Raw genomic sequence first — 26396 nt, 5'->3', positions numbered from 1 at the left:
TCCCACATCTAACGGTACGAGAAAAGGACAAAAAACCCATTTTTCTTATTAATTATTCCATGACGCGATGTCACGTCACCGCACACCACATCATGGAATATTCTCCTTTATGTTTTTTAGTGTTTGACATGACACGTGTTTCCACGTGCTGCACCAGCACTTTTTTAATTTTTTTTTTAATTTTGAATGATCAAGTATGGTACCCATGCATGAAAAGTGTGCCTCTACAACTTTTGACTTTTCCACACTTAATTTTTTATCTTGTTTTTCTTGATTCTCAGTCAAATTTATTGGAATAAAAGTAGCTCCTTTTCTCATTGGTCCATGTCAACCCCCTTGAAAAGAATGTCAGCATGTCAGATAATGATTGGTGCATTATGGCATCGCAATTCACGAAACCATAATTGTGCATTTTCACAATGATTAGCGCAACTAATCATTGCAGAAGTGTGTGATTCGGTGCCATTTGACGAATGGAATGACGACCATGGCAAGTGCATTTTAAATCTGAAGAAATGTTTAATACATTATTTCAAAATAAAGTCTTAGGCATAAAATATAATAAATATATACTTCAGCTTAGAAAATTCATATCTCTCTTAATACACATCTGAAAGATCTGTAAAAAATATATTCTGCATTGTTAAATCAATTTATTTAAAAATATAATATCAGAAAAATCCATTAAAAATCACTTAAATCCAAAAAAATCAAAATATCAGTCTTTAATTGGATTTAAGTCTCTTAAGCATGACAACACACATAATTAACTATTTTAATGCATAAAACATGTAACAATCATAAAATTTAAACCCGTAATTTGTGTGTTATCAACAAGTCAATCACACATTCCATATCTTGTTCACTGTTCTTTGATACAATATCTAACCATTAGAATCTATATGGGGAACTTTTAATGAAGTCTAGGAATACATCCATTATGAAAGTGAATTATAATTATATCATGATGCATATATAAATAGTTTTAAAACATGTACTGTAAATATTCATATTTAAGGAAGCTTAATGAGGGCATCAAATTATGTGGATAAAATAAAAATATCTAGTATTTGCTCATATGATTAGTATGACCAAACCTATACACAGTAGTTTTGAGAAACTAATGACATGTAGGGATGGTCTAAAAGGGGAATGAGTTCACTGAATTTTCCCGTATGTTTCCTTGAATGGTATTACAGTCAATCAAGTTGATTCATGCCATCGTTGTGTAAGTGATCCTTAGACCTAAGACACCCAAGGTGCCTTGTAGACTTTGAATCATATAATTTTAAAACATCTTAGCTTGGGGGCAAGAATAAGCTAACAAAGATGATTGAGTTGTCAAGATGGGATCATCCTCCCTCAACACAGGAGGATATAACTTCATGAAGATGATGGGATGAAGTCCCTGGCCAATGCTTTGGAATATCGGAGAAGAGTTTTCTGATGATTACCCAATGCATCAATACTAATAAAGATGACCAATTAAGATTTGACAATGAACCATTCACAAGAACCAATTACTGTAAGGTTCTATAAGAGATCCATTGTACTTCTATGTATCTTATAGAGCATGAGGTGTAGCTTAGCACCCTAGAAACTGGAAACTCAACCTATCAATCAGGTTAAATCAATCCTTCATTAATTAATATATATCTTGTTATAGATAATAATTATATTGACCAAAAAAATTTAGTAGGCCATCGTAGTCATTTGTTGTGTTCTATATAGTTGATGGCAGATCCAAAAATGATTTTCAAAAGAAAAGGCGTCGAAATAAAATCAGACTAAATTAGAAAACTTAATATGGTCTCATTACCTTGTGTTGAGCCAATAATAATATGAAACTTTTAATGTGTGTGGCCCATAGAAGAATCTACACAATTACTGTAACAATGAATCTCCTTTTTAAATTATCCAATACTCATTGAAGATCTAGTTGACATTTTCGCCATCTAGTCTTATTAGAAGGGAGAGAATTTTAAAAAGGGGAGAAGGCAAAGGGGCTGCCCTACCTGGCTTGCATGGCCTCCTAAAATGGTTGGTCCCCTCTCTTTATATTTAATTTGGAGCTTTTCACAGAAACTTTTATATCTTAAGGATATCCACCAACATTAGTAGATCATGTGCATATGACCCCTTAGGCACATTTATGAATATTTTAAAAACTTTAATGGCCTAAAACATTTATTGACCAATATCATTAATTATTTGTATCCACCTATAGGTTAATTAATCAAGCATTGATTGAACTTGATTGATAGGCTATGTTTTCAGCATGTAGGGTGCAAAGCTGTGCCTCATGCTCTATAAGATACGTAGTATTAAATGTACTATCTTGGGCAAACTTTAACATCATAGTTTACCATTTACATAGAATACTGCATCCATGTGAGACTCCCAAATGACTTAGGGTATGATTAACTATCAAATCCTAATTCATGATTCCAATTAGTAAAAATGCATAAGGATGGTAATTGAAGAATATCTTCTGCAATGTATTCATGACCCTTCCCTTCATGAGTCAATCTCCTCTTATACCAAGGGTATGGGATCCCATCTTAATCATTTGACCATGGATTACAAAGGATCAATTTACTGAACTATTTCCCATACTTGTTATATAAGTACCCTCCATATGTGCTCCGTGCCTCTATTCTTGTGGCTAAAGTTTCACCATACATATTATATAAGCAGGATTATTTAGTGTCACTATTTCTAGATAACACAAATTATGCATAAATTTGAATATTTATACCACATTTATAAATACTTTTGATTAGTACATTATGAATTCATCATAGTTCAATAAATCATTGCATTTGTTCAAATACCTCATTATAAATATCACAAAGAAATGATAATGAATAAATATGTATTCCTCTGAACTTAATAGTGACATAGAAGTGTAATTAGCTCACAATACACATAATATCAAGCATCATTAGTTATAATGATACATGGCCTAGAGAGGCACACACAAATAGACTTTTGAACGTTAAAAGATAAACTTACAATTTAGGGGTTTTATAAACAGTATCTTTTAGTATAAATTGGAGAAGCCCTGAACAGAGTCCAACCACTAGAAAACTCCACACTACCGATCCTTCTTATCACTCTCTCGATGGAACTAGGATTTAGTAACATCAACCACATATGAATAAAAGGGATTATTGAGATGGCAAATATTTGACATGCAGAGGGTTGCGTGGATACTGTTGGGTTCTTGGGTCTTGATTCAAAGTTAGAAAACATTTTTCTATGATGTATATATTGAAATCAATTCCTAATTGATCTCTAAAAAAATTTAAACTTCACATACCATGCAGGGAAGATGTTTCACCCATTACTTGAACTCTTGGATAGTGTTCTAAAGTCTTCATTGTCTCCGGCTTCAAGAGATATCAACACAATCAAGTTGCACTTGGATCTCCACTACTTCTCCAACTATTCTTGAAGCTCTTTTTGGAACAATTATTAGCCCTTATCACCATGAAGACAATCTTCTTATTTGAAATGAGAAAATAAGGAGTAAAGAAGAAATTATTAGCCACCATTTCCCTTGGATATAATGGCGTGGTGCCCATAAATGGTTGTTAGTCCCTATTTATCCACCATTTTTCTTTTAATCTCATATGTGTTTGCCTCTTGGCCCATGTATCATTATATTGATAAATTTAAAGGAGCAATAACAATTATTAGACAACCTTATTAATTAATTTACTATACCAACCTATATATTAATTAAGGATAGATTTCAACCAATGAGTAGGCTGAGTTTGCCTAACTATACCTCTTGTTGTAGACGATACAAAGTCTCAAATGAACTTTTTCCTGGAAACTTTACCATCGTGAGTAACCATATATGTATAATCCTTTATCCATCTGAGACACTCAAATGACTTAGGGCATGGTTAATCATCAAACCCTGATCTGCCATTTATTCTGTACTGATGTGTAACGATTATAATTGGAGAACGTATTCTCCAATAACCTCACTACCCCCGGATTAAACAACATTTCTTCATTAAGTCAATCTCCCCCCACACCAAGGGGAAATGATATTGTCTAGATTACTCAACCACCTCCGTGTAATTCTTACTATATCTTTGACATAAGACATTTGAATCCCTTGATTAGAAACTAATGAGATGTAATAAAACCTAGTCATCTATCCACAAGATGTACTTGGTGTCTTAGGTCATTGGATTAAATTAAATTGTGACATGAAATAATCTAATTGACATTTAGGTATAATATGATTCATGTATACATAAAAATCCATTTAGTGAACTCTTCCTTAGAATCTCCATAGTAATGGTTACAAGATCAGCCATACTTATCATGAAAGTATAATCAGAGTGTGTTAGTCTATCCAGACATATTTATTTCCATCTTAAATATCCATCAAATAGGAATATTCAGAAGTCATGTTGAAAGACAAGTGATTGGCCTATTATGATCTCATCATATTTCACTTTAAAAACATACTCATCAACTTCATTAAGCATCACACATGAATACAACTGAATGAACATTTACTTTAATGAAGTCAAATATAACATGGTGGTGTGATTAGTTGGCTTCATGGCCACATGATTGATGAAGGCAAATTGCGTATTAATTTTGAATGTCATTCTAATTTTTTTAATTGCCAGAATTAAATAAATTTGATTAAATATAGAAAATCACTAGAATGTATAATGCAGTGTTATACTTATTAAAATGCAGATTAGGGGGGTAGAGAAATACTTAAATATATTACTATGAGTTTAAGCTTAAGAGAGTTTGGTAAGAGAATAGAGATTATCTAATTTATATAAGAATTAATTAGCTAGCTAGATCGGGAGAGAGGTTAAGAGAGAATAAAGGAGCTAGTAGGAGTAATTATGAATGAATATATATGATTATTAGGTGCAGAGACGTATATCACGCAACTGTTAATAAACGAGAATAAAGGATCGTGGATGCCACGCCGGTGGGGTCGGCCTTCTTGGCAGCCCAACTAGCGGGGAAGCACGGGTCCACTGATGCTTCAGTGGACCATGCTCCTCCCACATCAGCATCTAGATGCCCCCAAGCTGTCGGATCTGATAGCCTAGACGCATCTAACGGACCTCCTTCTGAAAACAACAAAATAATAATAAATAATAAAAAACAAAAAAGTCATCATTACGCCACCAACAATCATAACGACATTCGAAAATGCTACCTGTGCAAGCATCTCGATCGTTGAGAATGAGAACTGTCATGATCTCAGCGGTTTAAATGATGGACAACTGGTGTACCTCTCGATTTTTCAAAATCCAGAGTCGTTGGCATTTAATGCCACCAGCTCATTAAATATCGCTTTTCTCCTCGGACACCCCGAGCTTGCCACGTCAAATCCAATGGTCGTCGTTAATTCAAAGATCCAAATGGCTCAAGTATCAGCCGTTCGGTCGGCCATATTAGTGATACCGCTGACTCCTTTTGATGGACCCGACAACACATGAAATGTGTTGTCGGGATTGCAACTTACTAGATCGGCTGAAATTTTTCACTTTTTGTTTCCATCTCCGTCACCAAATGACCAAAAATTCAACCCTTGAGCGGCTACCAAGGGGCACATCAGCGCAAACACTGACCATTACTGGACCCCTTGACTGGGGTGACCCTGTCCGAGTCGACTCAACCAAGTCTGGCCGAGTCGACTCGAACGCTTCGGCCTAGGTCGACCAGTTCAACTTGGACAATTTCGGTTGGGTTGACTTGATCGAATTGTCAAAGTTTGACACGGTTTACCCAGCTGACTCTGACTAGGTTGACACGGCTGACTCGATGGGATCCAACCCAGTTGACTCAATCCAAGTTGACTAGATCGACTTGGACGACTCAGTCCATCTCGACCAGATTGACTTGGATGTCTCAGTCGGAGTCAATCGGATTGACTTGGATGTCTCAGACCGAGCCAACCTGGACGACAGGACTAGGTCCAACCCAGTCGATCAGGCAGGGTCCCACCCGATCAACCTCGCTGATTCGGGTTGGGTGGGACCTATCGAAGCTGACCGGGTCAGCCCTAGCAGATTGGGCAATGCTGACTAGGTCAGCCCAGTTGACTCGGCTAGGACCGAATTGGTCAATCTGGCCAATTTTGACCGGGTCATCCGTGTTGACCAAGGGCAATCTGGTCGACTCATTCGGCCCGGTCATTCGCGATCAGATCAACCCATCCCCCTCGCTATTTTAATCGATCCTGACCAGGTTGATCTGGTTGCATCGATTGGGTCTGACATGACCATTCAGAACGATTCTAACTTGGTTGACATGGTCAAACTGGCAGGGTCTGACCTGGCCAAACTGCTTGACCCAGCTAGGATCAGCCAAACCACCTCGGTCGAGTACGACATAGTCGACTTACCCTATCCCAATGAAGTTGACCCGCCCGACCAGGATGGGTCCGATGCGACCATATAGGCCGATCCCAAGAAAGATTTACCTATTGCATCTATTGAGTCGATTGGACAACAAGGACCTAGTCAGACTGTGAGTGAACGGGCTGCACAGCCTGGACACACACGTGCTAAGACAGGGAGAGACAGACAGTCCTACAGACCGTCACCGCCAATGACATGGACGACGAAAGTTGTTTCACCTACACTGACGGCCATTGCCCAACCACTCCCGAAGCCTATACTCCCCCTGTTTTTGATGGCGGGTTTCTGACAAGGGGTTACACTGAGTCTGAGTGAATGCGACTTGTTGCATTCTCCAAAGAGGAGATCACGAAAATGGCTGTGCCATTCACATACGCCTTGATAGGACGATTTCCCTCCAAACACAACTTTATTGATGACATCATACGGGTATATTTAGCCCCATTATACTTTCATATACAAGTCATCATCAGTGCACACAATCACCACAATGTCTATATTCGCTTCCAATTGGAAGATGACTTTAGGAAAGCAAGGAGCCGCACTACCTGGAATATTAGTGGCTCCGTTATGCATACATATCAATGGATGGCCAAGTAGACGAGCATCTCACAAGATCATTTTCCGCACTCGGTCCCACCACGTTGGAGTCATTGGACAGCACTGTAGGAACATTTATATGTCTTGACAAAGACATACATTTGTTTAATTGCCCTAGATATGCGCGAGTTTGTGTGGATCCGAGTCATTTAGAAATGGGGACGAGATGATCCACCTGCCTATTGTGTATGAGAATCTACCACAATTCTGTGCACATTTCACTCTTTTGGGACATACCATCCACACGTGTCGCCAAAAGGCAATGCAGGCCTCCTTGGCACCCCCGGTAGAATACCTTCCCCCTTTGCCCTATGATGACTACAAAATAGAGACAAAGTCCACTACCCAAGGGTGTCGTCCTAACCAGAGACAGTCTCTTCTTGCATAGGCCCCCACTGCATAGCATGGCACGACTAGTCTGGCGCCTCCCCTTCCTCGGGCTTTTGTGTCGGCTACGACAAGTGTACCGACCAAGCCAACCACTGTCATTTCATAATGGGTGATAAAGGCAGGGATGAATGCCCCAAAATACTGGCCCGAGCTACAAATGTACATATTAACAACTGGTTTGGCAAAGTTAAAAAGGTTATGCTACCCCCACTAACCTCGGACTCATCTGCCCTTTTGGACTTACCAGAAGGACACTACACACAAGACTACATGGAGATAGGGTAGGGTCGATCTAGTGCCCCGAGTCCCTCTGGATCTACAACCACCCGTCCCCACCCCCCCCCCACCCCCTTAGCTTACATCCCCTCGCCCTTCAACATCCTCTAGGCTTACCCCCTTCCATCTCTCATCATCTCCTCGGCCTACTGATAACATGCATTTTAAGTACCTTATATGATCATATTTACCTATTTATCTGCATTTAATTACTTATATTTGCATGTTATCAATCTTAAAATGATTAAATCTGTTTTTAGAATGATTTGTTGATTTTACCACATTTTTATGGATTTTCTAACAATATATTCTAAAAGAATATTATTTTTGAGATAGAAAATGATTTTTCTGGAATTTTTTGACATTTTATTTGGAAAGATATGATTTTTCTGAGTCAAAAATATATATATACGTATTTTTTGGGCTTTTATTTTATTTAATATGAATTTTTAAATGTTTTTGGTTTTTTTTTGGCGCAGGGTGACGTGGCACACTCACAGCCACTCGTTTAAAAGAAAGAAAAAGAAGAAAGAAGAAGGTGACGTGGCGCGCTGTTGCGCCGCCACGTCTCCCTCCGAAAACAAAACGTGTTTTGCTTCTTTTTTCTTCTTCTTTGCTTTGTTTTCTTTGACTTTTCTTCAGGTACACATGGACTTCGAAAAGCGCATGCGCGGAAGACGAAAAGCACGGAATGCGGAGCGCTTTGACTTCTCAACGGGCACGGAAAACGACGCCGATGACGAGGAGAGAGAAAATATCAATGGCTAGGATTTCTTCAAATTGAAACGGCCATAACTTTTGATCTACAACTCCGATTTAGCTGAAATTTTCAGCGTTGCTTCGTCTCCCCCTCCTCTTTCTATCCATACCCTCAGATCTATAAATAGAGGCCTGGATCATTGTAAAATTCATCTTGAACTTGCTTCGTACTTGTGTAGGCTGATTGAAAGATAGTGAGTTTTGAGATCCATCAAGAGTGTTCTTGGTGTCCTGAGTGTGTGGGAAGAAGCATTGGAGAAGAGGAGGGGCTTACCGGCACTCGTAAATCGCCGTGATCCTAGCGGAACATAAGGATCTAAGGTAAGTGTCCTCGCCTTACGTTGTCTCTTTCCCTTCACTATATTTAACATAATTAGAATTTATCATCATACTTGCACTCTCATTTCACTCGTGTTTCTCGTCTCTCCATCCGTGCCATCATACCCAACCATTATTCTCATTTATACTTTTGTTCATCTTCGTGTCCGTCACAATCATTTACTCTTTATTTTAGTTGAAATAACATATACATTTAGTACTTCTTAATCAATATCACTAGCTCATATCCTTGAATCGTGCTTTTGTCGATCTTCTCATAAGAACATCACGAGTTAAGAAAGTAATTCCTTAATCTTCGTGCCCTGTGGAGACGATCCGTACTCATCCCTAACTAAATATTTTTAAGTACGGTTAAATATATTTATTGAATAATCTCAATCACCAACGATAAATTTTAACCCTAAAATTGAGATTATCAACCATACAGGGAGTATTATCTTTACTTTTTCATCCTTCTATGGCATTCAGACTTATATAGTAGCCGAGACTACGGCGATACGTGATAGTTTACTCCTCTGCAAGGAACAAAACCTTCACAATATCGTCGTAGAATCGGACTCACGGGTATTAGTTGACATGCTTCCTGCAAGTAAATGCTCCCCGTGGCGGCTTCATTGGGTCTAGTAGGACATCATGTGGTGATGCCCTCACACAACTAGTGTTCGTCACCAGCTACGCGAGGGAAATCAGACAGCAAATGCCCTTGCCAACCACGTGGTATACACACGTACCCCTACCTCCTTTTTCTTTTCTTGGCAGCTCATGGATGCCACCGCGTGGAATGCCTTGGCTTGCCGGCTCTTCGCATGCGTCGCACACTGTCGAAGGAGAGGCCGCGAGAGTGGCGGATTTCATGGAGGGATGACGGCAGGAGAACTCAGCCTCTCGCCTGATAATCCAATTTGCCGGGCACCTCAACGCTGACATCTGCAAATGGCGGTTTGGACTACACTCAACGCATCGACTCGGCTATGACGGCTCCCCATACTCCTGTTGGCACGCGTACATCTCGTGGAGATTTGCCCCTGCGATTGGCGTCTTGCATGAAGCACGGGAGACGGATCGCTTGTTCTCCCGCTTTATTGATGTCCTCACCACGCACCTCATCGATGACACTTCTCGACGGCGAGGAGAGCTCCATGATAACTTGCAAATTAACATGATTAATTAATGAATTTTATATTATATTTATGTGTTTTAATGACTATATTTCCATGTTATCATATTAAAATAAAGATAGATCATTTAACCTTTCATTTTATTATTAATTCTGATTTTTTATCATTTTTTATGGAATTTAACTTCATTTCAGTGAAGAAATATTTTTTACAGGGTTTTAAATACTTGGCTAAAGGTTGGTAAGTGTTTCCATGATTTTTCTGGAATTTTCCATATTTTTATATAATTTTTTGACCATTATATAGCCAAAAAATGATTTTTACATATTTAAATAACACATATATTATTTATTTGGCATTTATAATATATTTAAATATTTACTAAGGAGTATCCACGTCATTCGCCCGGGCGAATAAATGGATATATTTATTTAAATAAGAATAAAGAGAGAGAGAGAGAATGAGTGGTTATTATTATATAATAAATAGAGAGAAGAGAGAGAGAAGAATAGTCAACATAAGCGGCTATGATTTAAAATATATAAAAGAGAGAAGAGAGAGAGAAGAATAGTCAACATAAGTGGCTATGATTTAAAATATTTAAAGAGAGAAGAGAGAGAAGAATAGCGGCTTATGATTTAAAATAAAAGAGATAAGAATGGTCAAAGATTACGGCTAAGAGAATAAAAAATTATATATATATTTTTTAAAAAGACCTTTTGTCCTTTTCTTTTGGTTTTATTATTTCAGGGTGACGTGGAGAATTCCTAGCCGTTCAAATGACGAAATCACTTGCCAATGATTGCGGGCGGACGACGCGCACAACAACGTGTCAGGGCGTGATCTGAGAAAGCGGAAAACGAGAAATAATCATGCTAGCCAATCAAAATGCGCCATTTCCAAGCTTATTGGAGGAGAGATAAATAAATCCAACGGCTCAGATTTTTTCTCACTAAAACCTTGATATCTTGAGATCTACATGTCCGATTGGGCTGAAATTTTGAGGGTAGGTTCGTCTTTTCCCCCTCTACAATCCAGACGGTTGGATCTTTAAATGGAGGTCTGGAAAAGGGCGAAAATCACTTTTTGGAGGCTCTCCCCAAGCAATTGGCCAGGAAGGACACAGGAGGCATTCTGGAAGTCGTCAGATCTGGATCTCTTTATCAAATTTGTAAGTTTCTGAATTGTATTTGATCATCTTCTAGAACGATTCGAAAATGCCTTGGCATGGGCGAAATGTACATGCCCTAGATTCATGTTTTGAATGCATCAGCACTTCTTTTTTATTTGGATTCGAGATCTGACTTTTGATAATTAATTCTTAATCATTTTAGGACATTTCTGCTTCATTACATTTTTAATTTAGGGTCGAAATTGGGGCTTTCCCCAATTTCTTCACTTTCTCTCTCTAGGTTAATTTGATTTGTTTCTCTCTCTAGATTTCGGTTTTTATTGTTTAGGAATTTAATTTAATATATAAAAAACCCAAAAATAAAATTTGAACCGAAAATTCATCCATTTTGAATTCCAATTCAAAAATCACTTTCTTGATTATTAAATTCCCAATTTTAATTCTGAAAATTATTATAAATTTTATTAAATTGGGAAATTAATAATTTATATTTTTATGAGCTTAAAATAATAATAATATTCTTATCTGGAATTATCTGACCGAAATCAAAATTAAGTTTTACTTAATTTTGATTATTTTAAGAATATTATTTAATATTAATTGAATTAAATATTGCAAAATTCAAAATTACTTGACTTGATTCATAAAAATTGTTTGAAAATTCTGAATTTTTGCCTCCTTGCGGATTGACCCCTTGCTTGCTCTATATTCTTATTTAGTAATTAAGGGAATTATAAATTTATTGCATAAGTCTAAAAAGCGCAACAACCACGTAATTTTACGTGATTTTTCGGCTTATCATGTCTCAAGTCAGTAGATCACTTATACAACCGTGACTTGAATCAACCTGATTGACCTTTAGGTATAATACCATTCAGGGATTCGTGCGGATCAATTCAGTGAATTCTTTCTCCAAAGAGCACCCACTATCTGTCCTTAGTGTCGCCACACTAATAGCCACATTATCAGTTATACTTATCGCATAAGTAGGATCAGCTAATATTATTCTATCTGGATAATTCGATGTATGTCTCAACTATCCATCGAATTGGAATATTAAGAATACATGTTTAAAGAATAGTGATTACTATATTATGATCTCATCATAATTCACTAAGTCATTGCACGTATTCATGAACTTCATTATAAATAACACACAAAATAATAATGAATGTAAATATTTTATTCAATGAACTTTTATAAACATGGTAGTGTGATTGGCTTGAAAGCCACATAATATCCATCACTTACGTCATCTCGATCACATTGGAAGTGGAGAGGAAGTGTGAGGAGAAGGCAGAAGAAGGGGAAAGGCCCTTGAACAACTCTTCCCTGGGTGAATTTTGTTCAGGGCCTTCCCTTGTTTATACTAAGAGGGTAATTTTTATAAAAACTCCCAAAACTTAAGTATACCTTCTAACGTCCAAAAGACCATTTGTGTGTGGCCCTTTAGGCCCATGTATCAGTTTAGTTAATGACTCTAGCGGCCCAATAATCTTTATTGGCCTTCCAAATTAATTCACTATATCATCTTTTAGATTAATTAATGTCACAATTGACAAGCTGAATCTCCAACATGTGGGGTGACAAGCTACACCTCGTGTTCTAGAAGATACAAAGGAGTGTGTATTGACTCATTTCATGGAACATGTTCCTCACTGGTTACCGTGTATATATAATCCCCCTTCCACGATGCTCCATCGACGACTTAGGGTATGGTCAAGTGTCAAATCATAATCGGTCATACGAGTTAGTATTGATGCATTTGGAAATCATCAGAGAACTCTTCTCCTGATATTTCACTGCCTTGGCCAAGGACTTCATCCCATCGTCTTCCTTAAGCTTTCACTTCTTATACCAAGGGTGGAGGATCCCATCTTGACCACTCAATTGTCTTCGTGAACTTCTTGATGTACCCGAACTAAGACTATTTAGAATCCCATGATTAGGGACGTGTAGGTCGTAGTCAAAGTACAAATTTCTGTCCATAAGACGTCTTTGGTGTCTCAAGCCTAAGGACCACTTGCACAACCGTGACATGAATCAACCTGATTGACAGTCCGGTAAAATACCATTCAGGGATTCGTACGATCCATTCAATGACCTATTTCCACAATCTATCCTTAGTCTCTCCACACTAATGTCTACGGGACCGACCATACTCATCATATGAGTGAGGCTAGATAGTGTTATTCTAACCAGATACTTCGATGCCCTTCTCATTTATATTTCAAAAAGGAATATTTAGATCACATTTTTAAAGTCTAGTGATTTATGTATTACGATCTTGATAACTTGCAAATTATAATGTTAAATTGATGGATATTGCAGTACATATAAGTGTTTTATAGGCCATATTTGCATGTTATCATTACATGAATGGACTTAAATGACTTGCACTTTGATTTTATGATTGTTTTTAATTTTTTAGTATTTTTTACAAGGAATTCAATCTCATTACATTGAAAGAATATTTTTTCAGGGCATAAAATATTTGGCTAGATGTTGTTTAAGGGTTTTAGTTTTTTCTGGATGTTTCTATATTTTTTTATAATTTTTTGACCATTATATAGCCAAGAAATAATTTTGGAATTAAAATAATATTATTTATCATTTATTTAGTATTTTAAAATGATTATTTTATGAATTTCCAGGCATCCACATCATTCGCCCCAAAATTCGGGCAAATGATTGGATGCTTCAAATGATGCTTTATTGGCTCATTATGGTATCACAATGGTCGAAGCCATAATGAGCAAATCATTATTCCCAAAAGAACAACTGGCGCAACTGGCGAGGAAAGAGTATGTTTTGTTTTTTCATCATTGTCTTTTTTTGTGCAATAAATGCAAGCGGAGAATCGATAAGCTTAATAAACGGTAAGCTTACCTTTATTTTTTATTAAAACAAAGGAGACGTAGGGCGACGTGGTGCAATCTCAACCACACAAAGTATATTTTTAATCTCTCTTTTGACAGCTATGATTTCACCATTTCAGCGCACAAAAATGTGGCAAACGCGTGATCCCCGAGGGCGGTGAAAATGAGGGGACAAATCATAAAATGCCACTTCTATCTGCTTGGAGGAGAGATAAAATTAATCTAACAGCCAGGATTAATTGCCATTAAAATAGCAATGTCTTGAGATCTAGCAATCCGATTGTGCCCAAATTTTCAGGGTAGATTTGTCTTCTCACACTCTACGATCCATACAGTTGGATTTTTAAATAAACGTCTGGAAGAAGGGGGAATTCACTTTGGAAGCTCTCCCCCAAGAAATTGGCCAGGTAGGACATAGGTGCTGCTTTTGAAGTTGACAGATCTTGGTTCATTATTCAAAGTTGCAAGTTTCCTCTTCACTGTTTGGACTTCTTCTTGAATAATTCTAAAACGCCAAGGCATGGGTGAAATGTACATGCTCTTGTGATAGCATGCAAATTATAATGTTAAATTTATGAATATTATATACATATATATGTTTTACTAGCCATATTTTCATGTAATCATACATATATGGACATAAATAACTTGCACTCTGATTTTGTGATTATATTTTATTTTTAGTATTTTTATATGGTATTTAACCTCAATGTGTTGAAGAAATTTTTTTCAGGGCATAAAATACTTGGCTAAAGGTTGGTAAGGATTTTACTAATTTTTCTGGAATTTTTCCATATTGTTTTATAATTTTTCAACCATTATTTAGCCAAGAAATGATTTTTAGAATTAAAAGAATTCATTTTTATGATTTATTTAATATTTTAAATATGATTTTTTATTCAATTGGTGGTGCCCATGTCATTCACCCAAAAATTTGGGCAAATGATTGAAAGCGCCAAAAAGAAGCAATCATAGGCTCATTATGGCATCGCATTGCGCGATGCCATAATGAGCAAATTATGGAAGATGAAAAGACCCACATGGCACGGATGGCGAGGAAAAAGGTATTTTTTTGTTTCTATTGTCTTTTGCATGTAATAAATGCAGACGGAGAATCAATCTCCACGTGCATTTATAAAGTGGGAACATGCCGTGTACACGTTATCAATCAGCCGCATGCATTGATTGCACACGGCAACCGATTCACGTGCATTTATTAAGTAATATAAAAAAGGAGAGAGATTCCTCGTACGCGGAATCAATTAGCCGTGTGCATTGATTACACGCGGCAATCAATTCTGCATGCATTTAAATACCCGGTAAGCTCACCTTATTATTTATTTAAGTGAACAGGACGAGACGACATGACATTTTATCATCTGTTTAAATGTGGCACTCATTACGCAATGATTGCGGCCTGTTGAAGCACGCAACAACATGTCATAACGTGATCCAAGGGCGGAGAAAACAAGGGAAAAATTTTAGCCAATAAGAAAATGCCATTTTTTAGATGCGTGGAAGAGAGATAAAATGATCCAATGGCCACGATTAAGCACCAAAAAATCTGCAATATCTTGAGATCTAGCCATCCGATTGTGCCCAAATTTTGAGGGTAGGTTTTTCTTTTCCCCCTCTACAACCATGAAGGTTGGATTTTAAAATGGAGGTTGGGAAGAAGGGAAAATTCACTTTTGAAAGCTCTCCCCAAGGATTTGGCCAGGAAGGACATAGGTCATGCTTTGGAAGTCAATAGATCTTAGTTCATCACTGAAAGTTGTCAATTTCTAATTTTCTTTTTGAAATTCTTCTTGAATGATTCTAAAACGCCAAGTCATGGGCAAAATGTACGTGCCCTTGAAGTTGATTTGAATGGAAATTAGCATTAAAATTTGATTTTGATTAAGATATGACTTTTAATCGTTCGTTCTACATTGATTTGGATCGAATTTGGCATCTTAGATCTCTAGATTAGGGTCAAATTTCACCTTTAATTCATTTCCCCCCAAATTCTTCTACTTTCTCTCTCGGTTAATTTGTCTACTTTCTCTCTCTAGATTTAGAAATTGATTGTTTAAAAATTCAATTCAATATATAAAAAAACCAAAATCCAAAATTTTCATTCAAAAATTTGTTCATATTCAAGTCCAATTTTAAAATTCATTTTCTTGCTTATCAATTCCCAAATTTTAATGCATAAAAATTATCTTCATAATTATCTTGATTCGAATATTCGTAATCCAAATTAAATTGACATCATATCCAAAATTATCGTATCTCTATTGTCTTGACTGAAAATATTAACTCCAAAATTAACCTTTTGCTAAATTTTGGTTAATTTCAAAAAAATTTATACAATGTATTTTAAGTTTGAAATTAAAAGAAAAACATTCTGGTTTTAATAATTTGTACACTTGTCCCCTGCTTTTCTACAAAACTGACATCAATTGCCTTCTTGGTATCCAGCTCCTGCTTGGTATCCAGCTCACCTTCCTCAAAAATTTGCAACAAAACTCCTAATCCCCTCCGTGTGAAAACTTTGGTGGAAGTCCTACACTGGGGTAAACAATTATCAAAGGAGAAAGCAAGAGCACGGGAGATAGGAAATTGGATAGGTGTGAATGTAAAAAAACATCATATATATATATATATATGTTGATAGATTTATGCAAACAGAAGGTTCCATAGAGAAACCTGAACATAGATACATATCCATTAATGGAGAGATCCGTTGACAGACAAATAAATGCTTGAATCATGCATATATATGCTTATATGTATAAATATATGATAATGAGAGAGAGGAATGACAGCAAGGAGAGAGAGATAAAGAGATAGATAGAGAGAGATAGATAAATAGATAGAGAGAGGGAGAGGGAGAGATAGAGAGATAGAGATGAGATAGAGAGATGCGATATATGGGTATATCTACAAATATAAAGATAGATACTACACCCATACATAGGGGGAAGAAGCCAAATGAGCTGGACCACCGTAGGCCAAGACAGACTGGAAAAGGTATGGGTAGGAAGAGAGAGATAGAAACAGATAGATAGGCACAGAGAGAGAGAGAGAGAGAGAGAGAGAGAGAGACTAATTGTGCTGTGGTTAAGGTAGTAAGACTCATCGTGGGGAAATGAATGATCAGAGTATCCAAATTTCATCTCAGCCTTCACCTCGAAGCAAACTAAACTTTCAATAATCGCTGGTTCTGCTTCGCCATGAACTCTTCCCCACTAAGTTTTCCTCGTTGACCTGTACGCACTCCACAACGTCACGTGGGCTCGCTGTATTTACAAACCGCAGTCATTGAAGGGTGGTAGTCCGACTCTCCCATAAATAATCTCAGAGCAGAGGAGAAAGGAAATCCCAGAGAGAAATGGAAGCGAACAGAGGCAGCGGCGGCATAGCCAGGAAGCTATGCAGCGTTCTCCGCCTCGTCTGCGTCAAAATTCGGCGAAGTGTAGCGGCGAAGAAGGAGAGGGAGTTCAAAGCGAAGTCGTTCTCTTGCAGGGCAATGGAGCCGGAGAGAGCGTACTACTGCCCGAGGGAGATAGAATTCAGCTGCAGTAACACGCCAGCGGACTACCCGTTCTACGGTAATCGACGGCGGAGGAGGGGCCAGCGAGGCGGGGAGTGGGGGGAGGAGGCGGGATCGCCGTCGGAGAAGGGGGAGAGAGTGGTGGAGTCGTCGTCGGGGAGGGGCGGGGGAGGAGGGCAGGTGGATAGGGAGGCGGAGGAGTTCATAAGAAGGTTCTACGAGCAGCTGAGAGGGGGCGGGGGGGCTTCTTTGACGCCTCTGCGCCGGCGGAGGGAGGTCTGAGGGGGCTGAGGTTGAGCTTTTCCTGCTTCCGTCATTCTGTCTCCTCGCCCATTGGAGTAAATATGACAGCGACTCGTGCGCTGGCGTTCGGCTTCTTTGTCCGTTTGTCGTCTCTGCTTCTCTTTCTGTCTCTCTCTCTCTTGCTCTCCCTCTCTCGCTCTCTCTCTCTCTCTCTCTCTCTCGCTCGCTCGCTTGCTCTCACTCTGTCTCTCTCTCTCTCTCTGCGTCTCTCTCTCTCGCTCGCTCGCTTGCTTGCTCTCTCTCTCTCTCTCTCGCTCGCTCGCTCGCTTGCTCTCTCTCGCTCTCTCTCTCTCTATCTCTCTATCTCTCTATGTATCTATCTCTCTATTTCTCTATGTATCTATCTCTCTATCTCTCTATCTATCTATCTCTCTACCTCTCTACATCTCTCTCTCTCTACCTCTCTACATCTCTATCTATGTATCTTTTTCTACCTCTCTCTCTCTTTCTAGCTCTCCACATCTCTACCTCTCTCTGAACCTCTCTATCTCTCTCTATTTATCCATCTATCTATCTCTCTGCCTCTCTATCTCTCTCTACCTCTCTAACTCTCTCTACCTCTCTATCTCCATCTCGCTATCTATCTCTCTACCTCTCTACCTCTCTCTTTCCCATTCTTTGCTCTCTCTCCTCTTTGTCATTCCTCTCTCTCTCCATCTATTTATCTATCTATCTCTCTACCTCTCTCTTTCCCATTCTTTGCTCTCTCTCCTCTTTGTAATTCCTCTCTCTCTCATCTATTTATTTCTTTCTGTCTGCGTCTATCTGTGCGTTTCTCTCTCCCTGTCTTTGCTCTCTCTCCTCTCTGTCATTCCTCTCTCTTTCATTTATTTATTTCTTTCTGTCTGCCGCTATATGTGCGTTTCTCTCTCCCTGTCTTTGCTCTCTCTCTGTCATTCCTCTCTCTCTGTCATCGATTTCGCTGTGCGTTTCTCTCTCTCTCTGTCTATATTTATATCCCTGTCTTTGATCTTTCCTCTCCCTCTCTCATCAATTTCTCTCTCTCTCTCTCTCTCTCTCTCCCCCTCTCTCTCTCTCTCCCCCCCCCCCTCCTCTCTCTCTCCCCTCTCTCTCTCTCTCCTCTCTCTCTCTCTCTCCTCTCTCTCTCTCTCTCTCCTCTCTCTCTCTCTCTCTCCTCTCTCTCTCTCTCCTCTCTCTCCCTCTCTCTCCCTCTCTCTCCCTCTCTCTCCCTCTCTCTCCCTCTCTCTCTCTCTCCCTCTCTCTCCCTCTCTCTCTCTCACACATCAACTTATCTCTTTTTCTCTCTTTATCTATCTGTTTATCCCCTTGTCGATCATCTATTTTTTTCTTTTTCTCTATCTTTCTGTTTATCACTTTCTCGATCCATCTGTCAATATTTTTGTCTATTTCTCTATCTTTCTGGTTATCTCTTTCTTGATCCATTTGTCTATCTTTTCTTTCTCTTTCTCTATCTATCTGTTTTCCCTTTCTCTCTCTTTCTCGATCCATCTACGTATAGTTTTTATCTTTCTCTATCTACATGTTCATCCCTTTCTCTCTCTTTCTCGATCCATCAATCTATCTGTTTATCCTTTCCTCTCTCTTTCTCAATCCATTTATCTATCTCTCCCATTGTACTTTTTTTTGTCTATCCCTTTCTCTTTTTTCAATCTATCTCTCTTTCTCCATACATCCATTTCTTGTTCTCTCTCTCTTTATCTACCCTTCTCTTTCTCTCTCTTTTTATATCTATCTATCTCTTTCTCCATTTATAGAACTCTCTCTTTCTCCATCAATCCTTCTCTTTCTCTCTCTTTCTCTATTTATATGTCTCTCTTTTCCCTCTCTCTGTGTATCTCTGTCTTTCTCCCTCTCTCCATAAATCTGTTTAACTCTTTCTCTCTATCTCTTCCTATCTGCATAGCGACATTCATTAGGTAGGAAATGATGTGGGCTGATAGATGCCAAATTTAATGCTGAGCTATATCTCACTTTATGAAAATGTAGGTGATAATTTATTGTTGTTTAATGTTTATGGTGTCTTTTCAATTTCCTTCTTGATTACGATTTCCTAAATTCTATGCGGTTCAACTCCTGTGTCCATGATACAGTTGAAGTTTGATATTTTGACCTTCTTTCTCTGGGCTTCGTCCACAATCGCTTTCTAGTCGTAATGTTTACAACCTGTCCACAGTTTGTCTTTCATAATTTAAAACTTCTTATTAAATAACGAAAAAGGTGTGATTCCATCATTATTTGTGAGAAAGGATGATACAATCAACTTGCAGTATTTATTTCTTGATAAATTCATAGCTTTAAAGAGAATAATAGGACAATTATACTCAAGAATAACCCTTTTATTATTTTCTTCATATAAATTCATGTATTTTGATGAGACTCGCTTGGAACCATTCCCACATGAAAATTCAGAAATCACATGACAATAAATGTAATAGCTATGAAATTTTACTTTTGTTTACATTATGATTTTAATATGTTTTCTTCGTCACTTTTATAGAAATCTAATATGACTAGTTATACAAGAATTCTGAAATTTTATGTGGGAATAAACTTATTCGGGTTTCTTTTTCATTTGAATTACTTATTTAGATAATTTGATCTCATTTTTAACAAAATTCTGGAGTTTGTGGGGCATAAATGATGAAGTTTTCCTTAAAATAAATAGGAGAGTAAGAAGAGTTAGTAACACAATGGAATGATTATGGTCAAAAGGGTAATAAGGTCATTCATAAAGGTGATGGACCATATTTTATGTAGTTGATAATCTCAATTGTAAGGTTAAAATTCGTCGTTGGTCACTATTGAATAAAATATATTTAACCGTACTTAAAAATACGTAGTTATTGATGAGTACGGATCATCTCCATAGGGAACGATGATTAAGAAATTACTTTCTTATACTAGTGCTGATGGCCGAGAGGATCGGCGAAAGCAAGATTTGAGGACGTGAGCTAGTGATATAGATAAAAGATAGGTAATTATAAGCCAATTTAACTTAAAGAAAAGAGTAAGTGATTGTGATGGATATGACGATGAACGACAATATGAATGAGGATAGTGGTTGGATATGGAGTGGTATGGTAGCAAGGATGGAGAGATGAGAGAATGGGGACGTAAGTAAGTGAAGTGATAAATGAAATATTGATAAAAAAACTATAACTATGATAACAATGATGTTAGGAGAGAAACAACGTAAGGCGAAGACACTTACCTTAGATCCTTACGTTCCGCCAGGATCACGGCAATTTGTGGGTGCCGATAAGCTCCCCTCTTCTCTTTTGTCTCTTCCCAGACACCCAAGACATTGAGAACAATCTTGATGGATCTCAAAACTCACTTTGTTTCAATCAGCCTACAAAAGTAGTAAGCAAGTTCAAGATGATTTTTACAATGATCCAGGCCTCTATTTATAGATCAGAGGGTATGGATAGAAAGAGGAGGGGAAGATCAAACGTTATGGCCGTTGGAAATTGAAGCAATCCTAGCCTTTAATTTCTTCTCTCTCCTCATCAATGTCATCAGTTTTGTGCCAGTTAAGAAGTCAAAGCACTTGGTATTTTGTGGCTTTTCGTATTCTGTGGTTTTTCGCATTCCGTTGCTTTTCTCATTCCGTACCACATGTACATGACAAAAGGACAAAAAACAAAGAAAAAATCTCTCTCTCCACACTGACGTGGTGGCGCATCGGCGCGCCACATCACCCTATGCCAAAAAAAACCAAAACACTTAAAATTTTCATATTAAATAAAAAAAATCCCAAAAAATACATATGAAAATTATATCTTTCCAAAATTAATATAAAAATTCTAGAAAAATCCTATTTTGTTTCAAAAGTTATATTCTTTTAGAATATATTGTTATAAAAATCCTAAAAAATACAGAAATTTCAGAAATTTGTTATAAAAATAGATTTAATTATTTTAATCTTGATAACATGCAAATATGAGTAATTTAATGCATAAAGACACATAAATATAATCATATAAGGCACTAGAAATGCATGTTATCAGTAGTAAGATACAATAAGGTCAGCTCAATGTCATCCTTGCACATAAAAAAAACTAAGGGTTGCATCATGGGTTGCTGGCAATACCCTTCTTGTTTTTTAATTAAATATTTCTAATTGGTAAAGTCATTTCTTAATAAATGCAAGCAACATAGATAATTTGGAGTATGATTTCATTGTGTTTATTTGCATATCATGTGTGGCTTTTGTCATCAACAAGTATAGTAAATATTTTTTATTCTTGTTATTTTCCATGCATAATTAGAATTATATCTTTTATTCATGCATACCACATTCAAATCTTGAAATTTAAGTGGCTACTTTTATTTATGGGTTTGAATCCTTCAAGATTCAGTCACAAGGTAGCCTTTTGTTTGATGATGGTGAAACAATATATGAACTAGCAATGCACAACTTCGAATGGGCATCTCAACCTAATGTGTGTAGTATTAACCCATAGGCCAGGCTTAATGGCCTATTGTTACACCAGATTCATTTGCATACACAGAGAATATCCTTTAGCCTCATGCCACTAATTAGATTCAATTGCTGCATAGGTAACACCCAGTCATTAGATATTGACTATTGTGATACTTTTGCCGCAGTAGCAAAGTTCAAGACCATGAGGAGCCTAATTTATATACCAGAAAAATTCAACTGGTCCATCCTCTAATTCTATGTGAATAATGCATTCTTTCATGGTGACTTGGAGAAGGGTGTATATACATATCTACCCCCCAGATATCAGCTCTCAGATCGACCAAATGTTGTTTGTAAATGAGGAAAGCATGATATGGCCTCAATCATTCCTCGAGGGCTTACTTAAGAGGAGATTTGGTTATTGGTAGATTAATGACGATCATAAGCTATTCATCAGGCTTATTATTTCAGGAAAATTAATTGCACTTATAATGTATGATGATGACATTTTGATTACAGGGAATGACATAGAGGAACTGCAACAGTTGAGTTGCAGTTATATGAGTAGTTTTGCATATGTCACTTAGTGCCCAGAACTATTTCTTTTGGATTGAAGTGGCATATTCCATGAAGGGTGTGTTTATCTCACAACAAAAGTATATTTCCCTGAAGGAGCAGAAATGTGAGGTTGCAACTAGGGAACGTCACATCTGGGACGTGATGGCTCGGATGTGACAGAAGGGATGACAAGTGGTGACAAAAAAGAGCGTGATGTAGGATTCAAACATGTAGGATTCAAACATTAAATATTTTAGTTTGCTTTAACATGTTTTAAACATGTTATCTGACTCATCTCTCTGAGTCTCCCTCTCCTTCTCTCTCTCTCTCACTAACTTCCTCTCTCTTTGACTCCCTCTTTCTCTCCCTCTCCGTCTCTCTTTTTCTCTCACTAAATTCTCTCTCTCTGATTGCCTCTTTCCCTCCCTCTCCCTCACTATCTTCCTCTCTCTCTGTGACTTCCTATTTCTCTCTCTCCCTCTCCCTCTCTATTTTTCTCACACAAACTTCCTCCCATCTCACTCGCCCTCTCTCTCTCTCTCTCTCTCTATATATATATCTCCCTTGATGGCGCGGCACTGTCCGAGATCGCAGGACCATCGCTCAAGGAGCCCGCATCGTCATCGAGCCCACCCCGACGTGCGTCCAGCCGACGCGACGAGCCAAAGCAACGACGGGCACACCCAGGTTCAAATATTCAGCGTGCGGACGCGCCATCTTCGACTCTTTTACCTTTCGTGCATCTATCTTTCATTTCCTGCATCTGTGTTGTAGCGAGGGGAAGTTCCCGTATGAGGATATCTTCCTCTCCCGCTAATGGGCCCTAGCCCTTTTTAGCCATTTCCCCTTTTTTTTATTTTGTTTGTTTTGTTTTGTTTCAAGGGGCCCATCCACCTATTCCCTATAAGAGGAAGGGGTGGGCGCCCTCCTTAGACACTCTTGAATTTCATTTTGAAAGTTTAACGTAAGAAGTTGAAGAGTAACCTTCGTGAGGAGAGGAAGAAGAAGAAAAAAGAAGAAGAAGGAAGAAGAAGAAGGAAGAAGGAGGGAAGGAAGGAGAAGAGGAGAATAGAAGAGAGGAATAGCTCGCCACCCTCCGCCCTACTGACTGCCGCCGCCCGACCGCCACCGCCCGACCGGCCTCGCTGCCCGTTCCCGCGGCCGCCTGTCGATCATCGCGCCGCCGCTCGTCGTCTCCACGCCGGAGCCAACCGATCTCACCAGCGGCCGCCGTTGCTGCTGCGCCAAGCGCCCGTGCGGTGCTCTGCGACGCACTGTGCCTCACCCGCGCTGTGCCGACCGTCGCCGCGTCGCACCCGTGCCGGCCCGTGCCTTGCGCTGCATTGCCCGCCTTCGAGCCACGCCCAGCACTGTGCCCCTCCACGCCGTGCCGAGTCCGCGCCTTGCGCCGCGCCGACCGTCTCTGAGCCGCGCCCAGCGCCGCGCCCCTCACCGTGGGCCCGCGCCCGGTCCTAGCACTGCGCTGCGCCCACGCCCTTGCACCGTGCCTTGCGTGTTGTGCCCGTGTCGCCGCAGCCACAGTGCCGAGCCTCGCCGCCCCGCACCACGCCCTGCGCGCCGCGCCCGCCCGCGCTCTGCGTTGCGCCCTGTGCAGCGCCCGGTCTTCATCCTGCGCTCGACACGCTGCTCGCTCCACTGCTTTGCCCCCACCACCGCCTCGCTCCACACCCGCGCCATTCAGACGCCCGCGCCCTCGACATTGCTGTTACCTCCGGTTGCAGTGTTACGAAACTTTACCGTCGCTGGACGCGATGAAGGTATCCCCTTTCTACTGCTCTTTACGTCTCTTATCTACTTCAGTACACTTTCGTATTGCCTCCTCCGCTCTCGGGTTAGACATATGTGAGAGAGACAGGTTGAGAAGACGACGACAATTTACAAGAGAGTCTTACCTATCCGGTATGAGTCGGGTTCACCCGACGCGTGTGAGCACACTAGCGGGTTATTCCCGTTCGGCGACGTACTCGCCCTCGACCCTCTCGGGCGAGGTTCGGGAGGTCCGTTTGACCTTACCTTAAGCGACCCCGTCAATCCCTGGAAAGGCAACACCACACCTTCAGCTCTTGCACGTACTATAGCTAAGGCTTTCATAATTCCGTCATACATATTCTCTGTTCACCTGCATTATCGGTCAGCACCCCGGTCGTTGACCGATAGATATTCAGATTTGATACCGAGCCACTACCCTCGGTGACAAATGGACGACGTCTTGACGACGTCCGGCATCATCCTCCCTCCTCTCACTTACACTCACAGGAACTTCCTCTCTGATATTCTCAAACTCTCTCTATATCTCACTCATACACTCTCTATGTCTCGCTCGTACTCTCTCTACATCATCTCTCTCTTTTGGTCTCCCCCTCCCTCTCGGTCTCTCTCTCTGTGTCTGTCTATCTCTCTCTCCCTCTTAGTCAATCTCTCTCTCGCTCTCTCTGTTCCTCTTGTTCAATCTCTCTCTCACTCTTGGTCAATCTCACTCTCACTCTCTCCCTCTCTCCCTCTTGGTCAATATCTCTCTCTACCTCTCATTTAGTTGTTTCCTATTTGCTTTGTCCTTTCTATTTGTATATGTACCACATGCTATGAGTGAACCCATGTGAGAGACTTAACACGTAAGTTACTTTCTCTGATGTGAAAGAATAAGCAACTTAAGACAGACGGGTGCAGCCCACTTAATTGTAACGGCTGCTATTTAGAACAGCTACAATGAGGAATCACACATCTTTTTTTCAATATGTAAAACCTTAGCATCATGGGTGAAAGATGACGTGCCGAGGAAGGATGAGTTCTAACATATGACGATAGCGATGAAGGGTCTTTGGACGACAATGACGATAACAATGAAGGGTTCTGGATGATGATGATGTCAGCAATGAAAAACTGTTTTTGATGATGATGACGAAGAAAATAGCAATGATGGTTTTTGGATGACAATGATGATACAAGTGAAGTTTTTCAGATGGTAATGATAATACTGATGAATGTGGCAATTAAGGATTTTTGGATGACAGTGACGACAGTGATGAAGGGTTATGGGTGATGATGATGATTCCAATAGACGAAGGATTTTGGATGACACCAATTTAGTGAGGAAGGGTTATGGATGACGATGATGATAGTGATCAAGTGTTATGGATGATGATGTTGATGATGACATCAATGAAGGGTTATGGGTGACGATAGAGAAATTGATGAAGGGTTCTGGATGATGATGTCAATGAAAACTGTGATGAAGGATTTTTGGATGGCGATGGTGATGATGATGATGCCAATAATGATGACGCTGGCAATGAATGGTTCTGAATGCCAATGACAAAAGCAATGAAGGAATATGTATCAAGATGATGATGATGATGACCACAGCGATGAAGGGTTCTGGATGACAATGACAAAATTGATGAAGGGCTGTGACGATGATGACAATAACAATAGAGATGAATGGTTTTCAGATGACGGCGATGATGATGATGCTACCGGTGAAGTGTACTGGATGACGATGACGATGAGGATAGCAATGAAGGGTACTGGATGACAATGATGAAAGTGACGAAGGTTTTTGGATGACGATATGATGATGATGAAATCGATGAACTATACATGAAGATGATGATGATGATGAAATCGATAAAGTATACATGAAGACAATGACGATGACG

At 39.2% G+C, this 26396-nt stretch overlaps 1 protein-coding gene across 1 annotated transcript; it reads left to right on the top strand.

The window, feature by feature from the left end:
- Positions 1-16742: 16742 nt before the first annotated feature.
- Positions 16743-18561, top strand: LOC144700626 (uncharacterized). The gene has a single exon (XM_078572071.1). The coding sequence runs from the start codon at positions 17289-17291 to the stop codon at positions 17730-17732; it is 444 nt and encodes a 147-aa protein (XP_078428197.1). The 5' UTR covers positions 16743-17288; the 3' UTR covers positions 17733-18561.
- Positions 18562-26396: the final 7835 nt, after the last annotated feature.

This window comes from Wolffia australiana, chromosome 3 (genome assembly GCF_029677425.1).
Source record: "Wolffia australiana isolate 7733 chromosome 3, ASM2967742v1".
Classification (NCBI taxonomy): domain Eukaryota; kingdom Viridiplantae; phylum Streptophyta; class Magnoliopsida; order Alismatales; family Araceae; genus Wolffia; species Wolffia australiana.
Note: the sequence above shows the minus strand (reverse complement) of the source record. Positions and strands in the feature narration are given on the sequence as shown.